Consider the following 18,918-nt stretch of genomic DNA (forward strand, 5'->3'; position numbering starts at 1 on the left):
ATATCAAAAAGACAAACAAACAAACAAGCAACCCAATCAAAAAATGGGCAGAAGACCTGAATAGACATTTTTCCAAAGAAGACATACAGGTAGCCAATAGGCACACAAAAAGATGCTCAGCGTTGCTAATTACTAGAGAAATGCAAATCAAAACCACAATGAGATGTCACCTCACACTTTTCAGAATGGCTATCATCAAAAATTTACAAATAACAAATGTTGACAAGAATGTGAAGAAAAGGGAACTCTTGTACACTGTAGGTGGGAATGTAAGTTGATGCAGCCACTGTGGAAAACAGCATGGAGGTTCCTCAGAAAACTAAAAATAGAACTGCCATGTGATCCAGCAGTTCTACTCCTGGCTATTTATTCAGAAAAAACAAAAACACTGAATTGTAAAGATACATGCACCCAATGTTCATAGCAGCACTATTTACAATAGCCAAGGTATGGAAGCAGCCCACATGTCCATCAACAGATGAATGGATACAGATGTGGTATACATATACAATGGAATGTTATTCAGTCATAAAAAAGAATGGAATTCTGCCATTTGCAGCAACGTGGATGGACCTAGAGAATATTATGCTTAGTGAAATGAGTCAGACAGAGAAAGACAAATAGTGTATGATATCACTCATTTGTGGAATCAAAAAAATAAAACAAATGAATGTATATAGCAAAACAGAAACAGACTCACAGATATAGAAAACAATCTAGTGGTTATCAGTGGGAAGAGGGAAGGGCGGAGGGGCAAAATAGGGGAATGGGATTAAGAGATACAAAATACTATGTATAGAATAGATAAGCAACAAGGATAAATTGTATAGCACAGTGTACTATAGCCATTATTTTGAATAACTTTTAATGTAGTATAATCTATAAAAATACTGAATTACTATGCTGTACACCTGACACTAATATAATATTGTAAATCAGCTGTACTTCATTTAAGGGAAAAAAAGACCAAACTTCACGTTAATGAATCATATGCTTTTTAGTGATATATAGTGTTCAGAATTTCAGTTTTATTTTTCAACAGATTTTTATTAAATTTTTAAATATGCATGTATCACTCTTTCTTATTATTTTTTATGACTCTTTAATATGACATTTTATAGAATTATAATAAATTTGTATAGAGACACCTAGCTGTACTTTTGAAGAATGTAGTTTATTTCCTGTGTTTTTGTAATAAGATTTAATGTCTTTGGGGCTTAAGTACAAGTTGCAAAGATTGTGGTAAATTCATACAATTGAATATTATGGAGCTGTTAAAAATTATATTACTGAAAAAACAAAAATTATATTACTGGGGCCTTCCCTGGTGGCGCAGTGGTTGAGAGTCCGCCTGCCGATGCGGGGGACACGGGTTCGTGCCCCGGGCCGGGAGGATCCCGCATGCCACGGAGCGGCTGGGCCCGTGGGCCATGGCCGCTGGGCCTGCGCATCCGGAGCCTGTGCTCCGCAGCGGGAGAGGCCACAGCAGTGAGAGGCCCGCGTACCGAAAAAAAAAAAAAATTATATTACTGACTTATCTATTGACAGAGAAAGGTTTTTATGTTATTTTATAAAGAAGGCTACAAAACAGTACGTATAGTATGATGCCGTTTTTGAAATAAATATATTAATAGATAGTCTCTTGCTTTCACATATACATACATATGCAAAAATTATAAATAAAACAATAATGGTTCTTTCTGGGTAATGAGGTTATGGTAAATTTTATTAATGTTTGTACAATGAGAACATATTGATTGGGTAACCAAAAAACTAGATATTATTATTTAAAACATCAATGAAATGAAAAAGGCATTGGCGTTCCTGGCTAGAAATGAAGTGTTGCATCATTAATACTCAAGAGTATTGTTGTTCTTTTAGGTCAAGACACAGAAGAAGCAGGGAGCTCCATGTCTACCCTGGAGAGGTCATTGGCTGCACGCCGAGCCACCCGGGCCAAGCTCATGATTCCTATGGATGCCCAGTCCAGCAATCCTGGTGAGTAACAGTTGGTACCACCATGGAGCAGTCAGGTGCTTTCTGTTGGTATCTTTTCTCTATCAATTAGCAAAACCTAATTAAGTTTTCCCTGAACTTTCTGGGCAAATGGACATAATGAAGAAGTAGTAAAATTATATCATTTATATTTGGAAGTTAGAACTTTCACTCTGTTATTGTTGTATTTGTTGTGTGCGATCAGATGATCTGTCTATTGGCAATCACTTGATACATATTTAAGAAAGTATAAGAAATATGAATTGATATAAAAAGAGTTGGAATTTGTGTCATTATTCATCTTATTCTAATGACCACCTTCATGGATTTTCAGACTTAAATAACCTAGTACCCTTGAAACAAATATTGAGATAATCACTTACTACCTCCTTCTTGTTAAAGTTTTCTGTCATACTCCCACATTCACTGAAGATATTAGTATCTGGGAATCACTTCCTTTCCAATTACCTCTGTGATCAATCTTGGTAATTACAATATCCATGCAGAAAATCCATCTGATGTTAGTTCCTTTATATTCCCTGCAATATGAGCTCTCTCCCACCTCAGTCCATCAATTCCATGTCACACACTAAACCGATAATTGCATCTGCTGCAGAATGTCAGTTTCTATCATCCCTTTCTCTAGCACTGTATTACTTTCTGCCACTTATTTTATTGCCCCCGGCCAAAAATTTTTCAATCCCACTTGGACCTCCAATCCATTAACTCCACAACCTTCTCATTGTCCCTCATCTTCCTCATGTCTTTACTTCCATCCAAACTCAACTCCCATCCATCATCAGTTATTACCTCCAGTTCCTTGCAAACACCCTCATCTCCCTTGGTTCTTCTTCCCTATCATACTCACCTAAAAAAAACTCAACCCTGATTAAGTCAGCTCCTCTACCAACATTGACCATGTACCCTAACAGCTGAATTTATCTGGAGAAAAACACATAACCTGTTTACTGGGTATTTATGACCACACATCCAAGGTGAGCTGTCATCTATTGGGAAATGCCACTCATTTCTCTTAATCGTTCATTGTCTCACTTTAAAAGATGAATGTCTTATATCTATTCTTACTTTTCTGATTCCCGATACCTCTCTCCTTTCCCCACTCCCAGCTAATAAGCATGCTTCTTATATCACCAAGAAAAGAGAAGGATTCAAAATGGCATCCTTATCTACCCATCAAACCGAGTTGATGTTTCTCCTCCTATGTAAGGCCAGCTCTTTCCCTTGAGGACATCCATTCGTCCCCACTTAGGGACTCTTCTGTAATTATCCCTTCCCTTTTTTGCATCATCAGTTTTCCTTCCTACTGATAACTCCAATAAGCATATAAACATTATCTCATAACTCCTGTGTTAAAGCATCTTCCCTGGAACCACTTGCCCTTGCATCTGAAGCCCATTCCTCCCCTTTCCTGAAAATTTCTTTTAAAAGTTGTCTATACTTACTTTTTCCTCTTTTAGTTTTCCTTATTAGTTTTAATGAATTTCCACAGTCCCTCTCTACTGAAACCATGGTTGCCAAGATCATCAATAATCTCCACATTTTCTTACCAAATGGTCAATTCTCCAATGCTCAGCAAAATTTGACTTAGCTTCTCACTATTTTTTCCTGGAATGCCTTCTTCACTTGAAAAGTCAGAGAGTACCCTAGGGCTCAGACTTCAAGCTGTTGTCTTCTATCTACACTAGCTTCTTAGATGTTGTCATCTAATACCAATGTGCCACTTAAATGCTCACGAATCCCAGATTTTATCCCTAGTTTACTCTCTTCCTGAAATCCACATCAATTTCCGTATAAAATATTGACTCACCTTCTCCAAATGGCTTTCTAATAGGCAAGCCATGTATGCTCCAAATGGAAATCTTGCCCTTCCATAATTCCCTCTCCCCAACTCCAAACTTGATCCTCCTATTATTTTTCCCATTCAATACATCCATTTTCTGTTCATCCATTTACTCTTGTTAAAAAACTCTAGTTTCATACTTCTTTATTCTGATTTCCTCACATCCCAAATTCAATCTTTCACCAAAATCCTATAGTTCTTGCTTTCAAAACCTGTCCCAAATCTGACCACTCCTTTCCATCTCCACTGCTCTGACCTTATCCAAGCCACTACCATCTCTTATAGATTATAGACTATAGCTGTAAACTTGTAACTGTTCTCTTTTCTTTAGCTCTTGACCCTCCAGTAAGTTATCTACACAGCAGCTTTTCAATATATGAATTAGATCATGTTATTCCTCTTGACTTCCCATCACATGTAGAGCAAAATCCAGTGATTTCACCATGTGCTATAAAGCACCAAGTGATCCAGCCTCTGGCATATCCCTCACATCGTCTCCTGCTACTCTTCTCTATAATCTGTTTCAGCCACGTAGCTCTCCTCTTTGTTCCTTGGACAATAACATACATTCCAACTCAGGGACTTTTCAGTTACTGTCCTGTTTGCCTGGAATCTCTTTTCGTAGATGTTTACTTGGCTTTTCCCTCATTTTACTCAGGTCTGTATTTAACTGCCACCACCATGAAAGAACATAGACCTTCCCTGGCCATTGCCTAATATCATCCTTGGTCGCTCTCAACCCTTTTTATTCTGCTTCAGTTTTCTTAATTAATGTATATAACTATCCTACTTGCTTTATTGTGTTTGTTTGTTTATTATTTGTTCTCTGTATTTTAGCGAGCTCTATGAGGGCAGAGATTTTGCCTGCTTTCATCACTTCATATCCTCAACACCCAGAACAAAGGTTGGCGCGTGGTAGGCACTCACTCGATACAATTTAGACAAATGAACGAACTAATGGTTCTTTCTTTCTACCTACTGGATGTCATGTTTCCTCTGTGTTTCAATATAGCTCTCAATTTTACTATAATAAATGTAAAACCTTACATGGAATTTATAATAAATGCCAACTGTTCAACTCATGGGGTAGATACTATTCTTATGCCTGTTTTACTAATAAGAGAACGGAGGCTTGGGAGTTTAAGTACCTAGCTTGCAGTCGCACAGCAAGTAAGTGGCAGAGCCAGAATTTGGACTCAGAAGGACTGGACTGGCTTCAGAGTTCTGCTCTCTTAATCATTATGCTCCCAGCTGCAGTCCTCTGTGAAGCTATTGTCCTTTTTCTTTCATTCCTTTCACCACATAGAGAGACACTGTACACTTAGCTGCCTCTATTTTTTTTTTTCCTCCCAGTCACTTTCCTCTTGTAACTAAGTTCTATCTGTGCCAATTTTCTGTAGCTTTCTTCTTAAAGATCATTGTGTTTCAGAATCCTTGTGGGCCTTTCTCTCCCATATATAACTTCCTTATCTAATAAGTTCCCACATCCCATTGATTATTTTTTTCTTCCACAACATCTTTTGAATCCCTGGCTCTATTCCCATTCCCAAGAGTCCTATTTTTATTCTCCTCTTTATGGCCTCACACCTGAACTGTCAAAACAGTTTTAAAATTAATCTTCCTCTCTGTTGTGTCTTCTAGACTTCTTTGTATCCTGCTTGCCAAATTTCTTCCTAAAACTAACTTAAATATGGTATTTCACTCCATAAATTTTCCCAATGGCTCCTCACTGCCTTCTAAGAAAAAACGACAAACCCCTCAGCATACCAGATTTAAATCTACATTTCTAGTTTCCTATTGCTGTGTTAGACACTTGCCAAGGCAGACTGATCACCAGTCCACAAACTTGCATTGCCCTTTATTTGACTTTCCTTCTGAATACCTTTTTTCCTTTAGGAATGACTCGGTAGCTATCTCTAACAAAGTTCTATGCATCTTTGACCAGAGAGATATTGATGCTTTCATAAATTCTTTCCTCTCTGATTATTCCATCCAGAAATGAGGGCTTCCTTTCTCATGTTTGAATGGCCTTTCTTTTTAACACTTGTGAGGCATTAATTCCACACAGTACTGCCTCATATGCTTAGGTATTCAAGTCCAAATTTTCTCTCCTCTAACAGGTCGTGTATCATGTGATAGGGAGGGAATGTATCTAATTTATCTTCATAGACACACACTGTATAACTCAATACCTAGCACAAAATTGGCACTTGCTAAATATCTGTCAGGACTTCCCTGGTGGCCCACTGGCTAAGACTCCACACTCCCAATGCAGGGAGCCCGTGTTTGATCCAGGGAACTAGATCCTGAATGCTGCAGCTAAGACCTGGCACAGCCAAATACATAAATAAATAGTGTAAAAAAAAAAAAAAAAGTTAAATAAATAAATAAAGATCTGTCAAATGAATGACTGGATGAATAAATAAATGTATTATAAGAATGCCTTGTGTATACAAATCAATTTTCCCCGCAAAGTAAAGGAGCTGTTGCAGTGGAGGATTACTGGACTGAATGTCAATATTATGACATAGTATGAGGGTGTTTCGTGTTTGGTAATTGCAATCATTGTTGCTTTTGTTGTGGTCATCCATTTACAATGCTTGGTGTCAGTCTATTTATCTCTTGTAAAAATAAAATACAGTGTGTGTGTGTGTGTGTGAAAAAAAAAAAAAGAATGCCTTGTGTTTATAACACTCCAGTGTTTTAGGGCTCTTTTTTTAGCAGTAATAGATAGAATAAAATAAAATTTCTGGTATACTAAGGGCAGTTAAAGTTGTTTTCATTAGACAAGAAAGGAAATAATGTGATTAGAAAGAAAGAGGAATGAAATGAAATCTAACAAGCATTGAGAACTTCTAAATATTATTCACTTGCTCACTACCTTGCTAATTATCATTTCATTTAATCCTCACAATATTCTTACGTGGTGAGATTATCCTGATTTTACAGATGGGAAACAGAGACTCAAGTAGTTTAAGAAACTTACTTCAGGACACAACTGGGCAGCCTGTGAGCCTCTATGGTATACTGCTTTTCGAAAGATAAAGATGCCTTATATTATTTATATTCATTTTTTAACATCTTTATTGGAGTATAATTGCTTTACACTGGTGTGTTAGTTTCTGCTTTATAACAAAGTGAATCAGTTATACATATACATATATCCCCATATCTCCTCCCTCTTGCATCTCCCTCCCTCCCACCCTCCCTATCCCACCCCCCTAGGTGGTCACAAAACACCGAGCTGATCTCCCTGTGCTATGCAGCTGCTTCCCACTAGCTATATCTATAGCACCATGTTCTATAAAATGGTAATTACCAGATAAAATATAAACTACCTGAAGTGTTTTTTAGTTCTTAAAACCCACAGGAAATGGTATTTAATTTCATTGAAGTACAAAATCTGTGTATTTGTCTAAGAATATACTTCATGGTTGAAAACATTATGTGGCATATGCTACTTCTTACCCCTGAGCACACTTCACAGCTAGGTACGCTGATGCCCATGAGAAGCATACCAGCTGATAGTATAGGCGGGAAAAGACCCCGGATATTCTGATTTCCCCAGTCGAGTGTTGTTTCCTACAAAATGGTAGCAAAAAGTGAGTATTGTTATGATGGCCAAAGAATTATTTTTAATGTTTTTCTTACTAAAAATGAAATTAATTACAAGAAATCGGAAGCTTCAGGTATAACTTTCCTTAATTTTTTAAGGATAAGTAAGAGTTATATGCTGGGTTTCCAGGAATCAGACAGAATAGAGATTGGAAAACAGGAGCTGTATTAGCAAGTGCCTCAGGAATAACACCTGTGAGGGTAAAGGACGCAGGGTTGCTGGGAGGGAGATATTGAACAGATGATGCAGTTTGATGGAGGCCTCGGCTGACCCTGTAGGTTGCTGTGGTGCTGGAATTGTCCTCTGTGTTGCCCCAGATGAGGTGGGAGGGAGGGGCTGTTCTGTAGTCTTTGATGAAGGCTCCTCCTAGGAAGAGACGTAGATTTTCTTACCGTTTCAGTATTTTATTACTTGATGGAGCCTAACTATTTGTTTGGCCTTGGAAAGATTCCCTTTCCATTTTCAACCTGTGTTTTCTTCTTCTGTAAAATGCAGGAGAGGTGAGGAATCAGAACTAGGAAATATGTAGAGGGAAGCGGATACCCTGTAAGATCACATCAGTTGTACAGTTTTAATAATTTACTGTATGAGAGTTTTGCTGGGTAAAAGCCTCTTGAATTCCATTTTTTTTTCAGTTTTCTCTTTCCTAGTAAATATTTGAGGGAAAACTGTAAAATTCGCCTTTAAAAAAAAGAAATCTCAAAAAGTTAAACTAGAGGCTATTAAAAAGACTGAGGCAAAGAAAAGCATACAGTTTTGCTTTGGGGATAGCTTGGAGGCTGCTATGGCTACTGGTTTGGGGGCTTTCTAGAACATTCACTATGAGCGTCAACTCTTTTTTTTCCCCATTCCCACTATCTGCTTTAATCACTTGACTGCAGAACTCAAACTGAAACAAAGAAGCTATTGAAAAGTAAAATAAAGCCTCATGAGAAAAAGGAAGATTTTAAAAACTGGAATTCTCTTAGCTTGAGGTGCTGTATTACCAGAGGTTCTCTTGTGCACAGATGGACACTGGGAGAGACTGGCCTATGAAAGTCCAGTTTCCTAACCTCTGAAATATTTGATTTCAAATCAGAATCTTTGTCTGACCGTTACATACGTGGTGTGAGAAGCCAGTGTCTTAAGACTGGTCCCAGCTCAATGGGCTTCTGGAACATTTATTCCTTTACCTTGTGGATTCCCGCATCTGACCAAGAATGCTTCCTTAAGAGTAATAAGTGCAAACAATTCTTTTAGTACCATAAACACAAGTGCATACAAATTTTCAGCTCTTCAGAACTGTAGGAGCAGTGGCAAGGTGCAGGAAGTTCAGAGCTCATTTAAATTTGCATTAGAAATGATATTACCTAGTATATGTTTCCAACCAATATTTGATAACTTTATTAAGATCAGTTTTTATTCTTTGAGTCTTGAACGTTATATTTCATTCCTTCTGTTACTATGAATTTCTGCCGAAGGACTATTTTTTATGTATCCCTATAATTCCCACAGTGCTGTGTAAATGACTTTATATAACAGTTGTTACTAAATATGGGTTGAAAGCACAGAGGTTGTTTCTTGATAGTTCTGCAAGCAAATGATTTTTATATAAAGTTTGTTGATTAGTAATTCCACTGGATTACACTGGATTACTGGATTAATTCCACTGGATATCCAAATCAGCAGGTCAGTAAGATTGTGCAGACACAGTCAAAACATGGCCTTTAAGTTCAAGATGGTACATATGAGGAATACAGAATTGTGTTTGTAGGGAGGATTTTACAAGGCAAAAAATAGCTTGATTATCAGAGATATAGGAATAATCCAGAAGGGACCTGACAAAGAGTTGGTGGAAGAATTTTGAATGATGGAGTACAAAAGGTACTCTAGCTTTTAGAAAGGTTTCCTAGAGCAATATGAAAAATAAAAAATCTGTTGCTTTTTTTTAAAAGTATAGTTGATTTACAATAGTGTGTTAGTTTCAAGCGTATAGCAAAGTGATTCCGTTTTTTTTTAGATTATTTTCCATTATAGGTTATTACAAGATATTGAATATGACTCTCTGTGTTATACAGTAAATCCTTGTTGCTTACATACTTTATGTATAGTAGTTTGTATCTGTTAATCCTACACTCCTAATCTGTCCCTCCCTCCCTCTCCCCTTCGGTAACTATAAGTTTGTTTTCTATGTCTATGAGTCTGTTTCTGTCCTGTATATAGATTTATTTGTATTATTTTGAGATTCCACATATAAGTGATATCTTGTAGTAGTTGTCTTTTTCTGTCTGACTTACTTCACTAAGTATAATGTTCTCTAGGTCAGCCATAAAAAAATGAAATATTGCCATTTGCAGCGACATGGATGGACTAGAAGATTCCTCACTTTTTCAGATTTATGTCACCCAATTCTTCCTTAATTCCTAACATCTCAGAGGTTTCTACAGCAAAATGCACTATCTTTTCTTCCAGGATCTTTCTCATCTGAGTCAAGTCTTTTGGGCGGTCTGGGGTAACTTGTAAAAGATTAAAGCAGATGGGCTTACAGTGTCCTGGGAAAGTCACTGGTCTGCAGAGAAGGAAGCTGTGTGATGCCTCAAGCTCATCTCAGAGGAGTCCTCTAGCCCCAGATCAGAGTCTGCTTTTCCCGCAGTCTCATCTGTCTGATGTCCTTGGTGTCAAAATGTACTCTCAGATGTTCACAACTATTTCAGATTTCTGGACTTCATAGCCATATCTCATTTGAGAAGTGAGTGAAGGCTGCAGGAGGCTGTAAGGGTCTTAAGGTTCCCTGCTCACATTTGCTCTTAGGACGTTTTCATAGCTGCCCTGTGGCAGTCACTAGTCCAGTCACCTCCACATCGTATCTCATCTTGTAAAGTGTGTGAAAACCACATGAAAAGTGGGCTGGCTGGATAGATTTAGATAAACTAAGAGCCTTCCCTTAGCTCCTAAATGACAGAACGAGAATTTGAACCAGGTTGATTTTATAATCATAATTCCAGTTATTTTCTTCCTCCAGAGAAAGAACTTTTCTTTCTAATCTCATAAATCTTACAGTGTCATACTTCCCTCAGGTTCAAACTTGAGTTAAAAAAACACTATTTAGTTTCCTCTAACTTAATGTACTCCTCTTTCAAATGTAAGATGGTATTTTTTTTTTTTTTTTTTGCGGTATGTGGGCCTCTCACCGTTGCAGCCTCTCTCTCTGCGGAGCACAGGCTCCGGACGCGCAGGCTCAGCGGCCATGGCCCACGGGCCCAGCCGCTCCGCGGCACGTGGGATCCTCCCGCACCGGGGCACAAACCCGCGTCCCCTGCACCGGCAGGCGGACTCCCAACCACTGCGCCACCAGGGAAGCCCCAAGATGGTATTTTTTAATAGAACTAATTAGCATTTTAATAGAACTATAATGGCAATAATTGTCAGTATCTTTGGAAAAGTTTGGCTTATATTTTAAGTGGTCATATTTTTTAAACTTTTACTTACTTTTAAACAGTTTTATTGAGATATAACTTATACATATATATATAACTGTACGTATTTAATTTATACAGATCTACTAAGTTTAGATATATGCATACACCCATGAACCCATCACCATAATCAAAGTCATAGACATATAAGAAGGTTGTTTTAACAATACTTCCTATTGAATGGTATTCAGCTCAGTCTTGGGGAAGATCTATAGGAACCCAGCAGATTAATATCAATAACCCATATTTCCACAGTGCTGACTCCTGACCCCTCACCCTGCTGCACTTCCATGTAGATAATCTCTTTAATCCTCAGAACCACACCATAAAGTTGGTACCATGATCAGCTCCACTTTACAGATGAGAAAACCAAGAAACAGAGAGCATATATACCCTCTCAAGCGAATGTATAGTTATCCACTACTGCATAACAAATTACCCCCAAAATGTAACAACATAAAACAGCCATTTATTTTTTTCAACAGCTTCTGAGGGTCAGGAATACAGGAGTGATTTAGCCAGGCAGTTCTGCCTCAAGACATGACTCCTGGCTTCCTCCAGAGTGAATTATCAGAGAGAGAGAGAGAGAGAGAAATCTCATTTAACCTAATTTTGGAAGTGACATACCATCACTTCCGTTGCATTCTTTGGTCACCAGACCAACCCTGGTGAAATGTGTCAGGAAACTCCAATAGGGATGTGAAGACATGAGGAGGGAATCAGTGGGAGGTATCTTAGATACTGGCTGTGACATTTATTCACTACCAAGTGGCAGAACTGGATAGTGAACCCAGGCAGTTTGACCTCAGTTTGGGCTGTTTACCACTGTGAGCAGATACTGACACACCATTGTAAAGCAATTATACTCTAATAAAGATGTTAAAAAATTAAAAATTAATAACTGCAGAACACGTCATTGTGAATGTTCGCTATTTTCCTAAAGGTGGAGGTTGTGGATACTTGTGGCGGCCATCCAGTGACAATTGCTTGTTAAAGGACACCTGAAAATGTGAAGGAAATTAGAGTATTTATCAAGGGCTATAGACACTACATTTCCAAATAGTCCAGAGTATATATAGGCCATTGCCGATATAAAGAGATGCTAAAGAGAAGCAGAATGAGAAATCATTTGACTTAAACTCTTTGCTCTTCAAAATATTATCTTTACTCTTCTGTTTGTCCACCTCTCCTCCTCAACAAATCTCTCAAATCTGTCAAGTATCATGGTGAGAAATCTCTACAGAGAGCTTTATTTCTTAAAATTGTAGCTTTAAAAATAAAATCTCTACTTTTGATTTCCTATCAGTCACGTTTAGTGCTAACATTTTTTAAAATCTTGTCAAAGTTTTTGAATATCAACATGCCCTGTTCAGGGCACTAACTAATTTGGTGAGGGAATTTCCACTTGAAAAATCTTTGTGTGTCAGTATGACATATAAATTCAATTGTCAGCAAGCTGTGTCAGAACAGATTTCTAGTCATAGTCAGCCACAAAGCAGAGATTTATTGAAAATGCTTGATGATATCGCTCTCTGAGCTGTTTTACATAAACAGAGCCGTGCAGTGAATGCCTTGAATTGTAGTGTGAGGGTGTGTGTATGTGTGTGTGTTTCTGGCTCTCAAAACTGACATGTAGAGGGAAAATACCAAAATGCACTTCAATACACAGTGTTGGATCCAACTTATTTCCGAATGATTAGTTTCACAACAACAGTTTTATAAGTAAGGGTAGATGTCTGTGCCGTTTTAGAAATGAATCATGCATCAAAATACTTCAAACCCAAAGCTTTGGAATACTGACTATTCTATTTCATGTCAGGGTATAGAAGAATGAGAGTTTCTGAGGTGCAGAGACATACAACCGATTTATTATTTTTTAAAGAACTTCTATTATTTGCAAAACTTTTGTACCCAGGTCAGTAGTCAAAATGCAAAACTCATGAAAAGTAAAATTTCTTTTCTTCAGTAATGAAAGACTTGGAGCTGGAATATAAATTTAGTCTCTTGGGTTCTCTCAGCTTTCTAACTTATACAGAATCTGTGGCTTGCCAAATTATTTTATGTTTCTCTATTCAAATTTATTCAGCTCGAAACAGGAGATATTTATGACATTTTTTTCTAAGTGTATTCTAAAAGATTGGTTAAATTCACATAACAATATTGATTAGAAAGGTGCGCAATTTGTCAAGTGGGTGCCTTCCGCCTCTAAAGGAGACCATCATTGTCACATTTATTTATGAGTAAAAATTGTCAACACAGGAAAGGCTTTGCAATTTGGCAGTCAACCTTAATGACTATGCAGTGATCTCATTTTGATCAGTAAGATGTGTGAATTCATTAAATTAACTGCTTCAGAGACTGAGATTTTGAGTTATATGAATACGGACTTTACGTTATTATATGACTCTTATTTACAAATGTATTCAAATCTATTATTATTATCATTACTATAGTAACATAGTAACTATACACATCAGGATACTAAATAATACATCAAACCATGTAAAAAATCTCCAATGGGTTAAAATGACAGATTTCTAAATATTACTTCTAGAAAATCTTTCTTATTAACTCACTTGAAAAATACGAAGTATCTCCAGCACCATACTTTGACAGACACAAAGACTATAAAATTATAACCTTTTCCTTTGGGGAATTTACAATTATTTTGGCTAGTATCTGATTTGAATTTCTGATTCTTTTTAAAAGTTTCCTTGTCATTTTATTTCTTTTTTCCCTTTTCTAAAGTCAGTTCATATGTTTGTATAGCCACAATTTACTCTTTATAAAATATTTTATAGATTATAAAGCATCTTCATTTATGATGCTATATATCATTTAATAATCTCAGTTTTTCATTCGAGTCCTCCCAAAAATAATTTAGAAAAGCTTTGTATCACCACACAGTTTTAACTTAACATTTACAATATTATAAGTTAAGTATCTGTGAAATATGTAATTTTTCTGGTATTCCACTCTTTCAAATAAAGCCAAAAGTATAAAAATACCATAGCAATATGATACCCACATCATCCATTTACAAAATACATGAGGAAGCTCCCTTTTACAGAGAAAAGTTGTATCACTCATTTTTTCCTTGAACTAGTACCTACAAATCACTTTCCCCACGGAATATACAGTTGTCATCTGTTTTTATGACTATCTTTGATCGATCATCTATCTTATTTCTTTGAATCATAATATTTTTATAAACTGAGATGTTAGATTTATATTATAAACTTATGTGACCACAAGTTTTTAACTGCTAATTATTTTTCTTCTCGGTGTGTTAACATTACAATTAGTATTTCTGCACAATTGTATATAAAATAAGATTGTGTTAGAATTCTATCACTTAATGACATGAAAGATGCTTCTTTTGTGCAACTAATGCATGTATTCATGGATGAACATTACTTACTGCATAAATTCTATTCCAATGTTTTCTCTTTTTGATCTAAACATTGAGAAACCTTGTTTGCATTAAGTATGAGCAAGTGCAATAACAATGAGATTTTTATAGCAATCATTCAAAGATTCAAACTCCTTCCAAATTACATGCCAGAATTATTCTGTGAACTCTCATACAAAGTTACTTTTAATAGTATTTCAGTAAACAACTAGATAATGCCTTCCTTCAATTTTTCTGGAAGTAAAAGTTTTAGAAATTACCTAAATTTCAAAGGTATTTATTACTCATTCAAGTTACTTACTTTCTAATTTTCTAGGAGATACAACAGTAAAAAGCTTTACTAAGACTTACAAAGTAATTATAAAATACATATGCAGATTTTTTTTCACTTAGAGGTACTTTGTGTAATACAATATACTAAGACAGGATTGGAAACATTGAAATATCACTTATATCTTTACTAACATAATTTTTTGAAAAAATGTTTTATCCCATTAAATAATTAATATGTATTTTTATTCGATTCAAATAAAACAACCATTACTTAACCAATTGAAAAAAGAGTTAGTCTTCATTGTCAAACCGGTCAGTCAAAACTTTTTATCTGAAAAAAACCCAACTTCGTTTTTCAATTAAACATGTTAATAGGCACTTTAAGAAGTGTTATAAATAAACTGAAAAATAAATTCTCGAATGCAGTTTTAAGAGCTAGTTTACTAGAAGCAGTCTTTTTATTTTAAAGTGTTATGTATTTAATGTAATTAATCTGCATTTTTAAGTTGAAATGTTTTAAAAATCTGTTTCTAACAATAGTGCAAGATAATCTGTATCTTGATGATGAAATTACTTTCGTAAGAGGGATGTGATTAAAAAAAAAAGATTTTCCTTTGGTAAATGTACACTGCTGTGCATGCTGAACTCCAGCAATTGACATTAGGGTATAATTAAATAAAAAATCAAGTATATAACAGAAATAACTTCATTAATTTTATACACAGAAATATACTGTTGAAATTGATCATACCTGTAGCTAGCTTAATTTTTATTTTTAGTTAATGAGAGGTAGGGAATACTAAACATTTTATAAGATGGAGATTGACTACAATTAGAGTAAATATTTCATAATAAGATATAATTGAACAGATATTTGAATAATGGAATGGAACAATGCTCACTAAACCTAGAAAATATTGTGTAAGATATCATCTGTGGGTTTAAGTCAATATAACTTAAAACATGTTTGGTATTCACAGAAAACATTCAGTTGCATTTAAATTAATGTGTCACTAAGTTGTACTACTATTTTGGCTGTTTGAAAGTATTTTCTTTCTATTTAAATATAAATCCTTTGTGTGATTATTTAGACTGTAACTTGCTATTCTCTCTCCAGACTATAGATCTCCAAAGCATTACACTCTTTCACGGAATTAATAGAAAATTCCCATTTTCTTAGCCCACTCTATATAATATATTCCATTTCTGAACAACACAGTATTTCTAATGTCATCATTCTTGCCTAGGAGAAAGACTAAAACAAAAACTAAACTAAACTAAATAAAAGCCAGGAAGCCTTAAGATGGCTTTATGATGGCTGATGAATCATTTCCTTGTTTGAAACCATGAAAAGTTTTAAACCTCAGGGTAATGCTCCCTGGTAAGATTCTTAAAGAGTGAGTTATCTCTTCTGAGCTAAGAAAGGGACTTTCTGGAAAGAGAGGTAAGTAAAGGAACCTACATGGTACTGTGAAGACGTGCATGGATTTGAAGATGTGAAAATGTAGCCGTTTCCTTTTTGCTTGTTAGGTGCGTGCATAGAATTATACATACTAACGATAACATCTTTGTTTTGCAGCTGTCGTGAGTGCCATCCCTGTGCCAACCCTAGAAAGTGCCCAGTACCCGGGAATCCTTCCATCGCCCACGTGTGCATACCCCCACCCGCAGTTCACCCTCCGGCCTGTGCCATTCCCTACACTGTCAGTGGACCGAGGTTTCGGAGCCGGAAAAAGTTAGTGTATTGCATTTTCCTTTCTTTTTACTAAGAACAAATGAATAATACCAAGGATGTCTTGTCAAGTGTGTAGCATTTTGGTGTTCTTATCCTTTGGAAAAATTGATATACTTATGACCTGTGTACTAGAATTTTCTTTTCCAGCATCGTCTGCTTTTTTGGACCCTATGTACATGCTTTTGGACTGATTTTCTAGGAGTCTTTCCATAGTCCATTGCACTGACAGTATGGGGAGTCATGGGGAAACAAAGATTAACTGCTTCAGTAAAACAGTGATGTGATGGGTGCTTGATATTAATTTGTTCTGTTAACTGGGAAGTTAATAAGCAAGTGACTGTCCTCCAACATTCTTATTTAAGTGTCTGTTGGTTATAACTAAAGATGTCTCATTGATTTTCCTTTTAACCAATAACTGTATGAAAGCTCTCTTTATTAAATCAGTTCAGCGATACATTTTCATCTTTAAGAAATAGTTGCTGGAAATGAAAAATTCCCAGAGTGGTATTTCATCTGTTTTTATGTATGCATATTTCCAGTTTTAATGAGATATAATTGACATTTAACATTGTATAAATTTAAGGTGTACAAAATGTTGATTTGATACACTTATGTATTGCAAAATGATTACCACCATAACCTTAGCCAACATCCCCATCATGTCACATAATAAGCATTTCTTTTTTGTAATAAAAATATTTAAGAGCTACTCTCTTAGCAACTTTCATGTGTATAATACAGTATCATTAACTATAATCACTATGCTGTACATTAGATCCCCAGAACTTATTCATCTTATAAGTGGAAGTTTGTACTCTGACCAATATCTCCCTTCTTCTCTCAACCACCAGCCCCTGGTGAACGTAATTCTAGTTTCTATTTCTACGAGTTTGGCTTTTTTAGATTCCACATATAAGTGATGTTATATAATGTATGTCTTTCTCTGTCTGACTTATCTCATTCAGCATGATGTCCTCAAGGTCTGTCTATGTTGTTGCAAATGGCTGGATGTCCTTCTTTCTCATGGCTGAATAATATAGATAGATAGATAGATAGATAGATAGATAGATAGATAGATAGATAGATAGATAGATAGATAGATAGATAGAGATGTAGATGTAGATATAGATACAGATATAAATATAAATATAAATATAGCTAGATACATATCTCACATCTTCTTTACCCATTCATCCTGGACAAAAACTTAGCTTTTTCATTGTTTTGGCTGTTGTGAATAATGCTGCAAAAAGCACAGGAGTGCAGGTATCTCTTTGATATCCTGATTGCCTTTGGCTACACCCAGAAGTGGGATGACTGGATCATATGATTGTTCAATCTTTAATTTCCTAAGGAACTTCCATACTGTTTTCTATAGCGGCTGCACTCATTTATATTCCTACTAACAGTGCAAAAGTGTTTTCCTTTCTGCACATCCTTGCCAAGACTTGTTAGCTCTTGTTTTTTTTATTTTAGCCATTCTAATAGATGTGAGGTGGTATCTCATTGTGGTTTTGGTTTGCATTTCCCTAATGATTAGTGACGTTGAGCACCTTTTCATCTATCTGTTGGTCTTTTATATTCCCTTTTCGGAATAATACCCATTCAGTTCCTCTGCCCATTTTTTAATTACATTGTCTTTTTCCTGTTGAGTTGTATGTGTTCTTTATATATTTTGTATATTAACCACTTATCAGATGTTTGATTTGTAAGAATTTTCTCCCCTTACCTTTTCATTTTATTTCTGTGAAGAAGCTGTTTAATTTGATGAAGTTCCACTTGCTTATTTTTGCTCTTGTTAGCTTTGCTTTTGGTGTCCAATCAAAAAAATGTCTAAGTTTTCTTTCGTTCCAGGTCTTATGTTCAAGCCTTTAATCCATTTTGAGTTTATTTTTGCAGATGGTACCACATAGGGGTTCAGTTTTATTCTTTCACATGTGACTATCCAGTTTTCCCACCACCATTTATTGAAGAGACTCTTCTTTCCCCATGATATATTATTGGATTCCTTGTTAAATATTAGTTGATTTTTATATGTGGAGATTTATTTGGGCTCTCAATTCTGTTCCATTGGTCTGTGTCTGTTTTATGCTAATACTATACTGTTTTAATTGCTATAGTTTTGTGGGATAGCTTGAAATCAGGAACTATGATGCCTCCAGCTTTGTCCTTAGGATTGCTTTCAGCTATTCAGAATTTCATACAAATTTTAGGATTTTTTTCTCTATTTCTGTAAAAATGACATTGGAATTACAGTAGGGATTGCATTGAATATATAGATGGCTTTGGGTAGTAATTTTAACAATATTAATTCTTCCAATCCACGAACACAGTCTATCTTTCCATCTTTTGTAGCTTGTTCAATTTCTTTCATCAAAGTCTTTCATCAAAGTCTTCTTTCATCAATTCATCAAATATTAATTCTTCCAATCCATAAACAGAGTCTATCTTTACATCTTTTGTAGCTTATTCAGTTTCTTTCATCAAAGTCTTGTAGTGTTCAGTGTAGAGCTCTTTCGCCTCCTTGGTTAAATTTATTCCTAAGTATTTTGTTCTTTTTCATGCTATTGT

The 18,918-nt window shown here is 35.7% G+C and overlaps 1 protein-coding gene across 1 annotated transcript in view; it reads left to right on the forward strand.

The window, feature by feature from the left end:
• The window catches only part of DCC (DCC netrin 1 receptor), a 1,168,069-nt gene that overhangs the window by 1,084,448 nt on the left and 64,703 nt on the right, over positions 1-18,918 (forward strand). The window contains exons 26-27 of the mRNA XM_060310806.1: positions 1,882-1,998; positions 16,192-16,347. Of these exons, the coding sequence (XP_060166789.1) occupies positions 1,882-1,998; positions 16,192-16,347 (273 nt within the window). The remainder of the gene's footprint in view (positions 1-1,881; positions 1,999-16,191; positions 16,348-18,918) is intronic.

This window comes from Globicephala melas, chromosome 13 (genome assembly GCF_963455315.2).
Source record: "Globicephala melas chromosome 13, mGloMel1.2, whole genome shotgun sequence".
NCBI classification, from domain to species: domain Eukaryota; kingdom Metazoa; phylum Chordata; class Mammalia; order Artiodactyla; family Delphinidae; genus Globicephala; species Globicephala melas.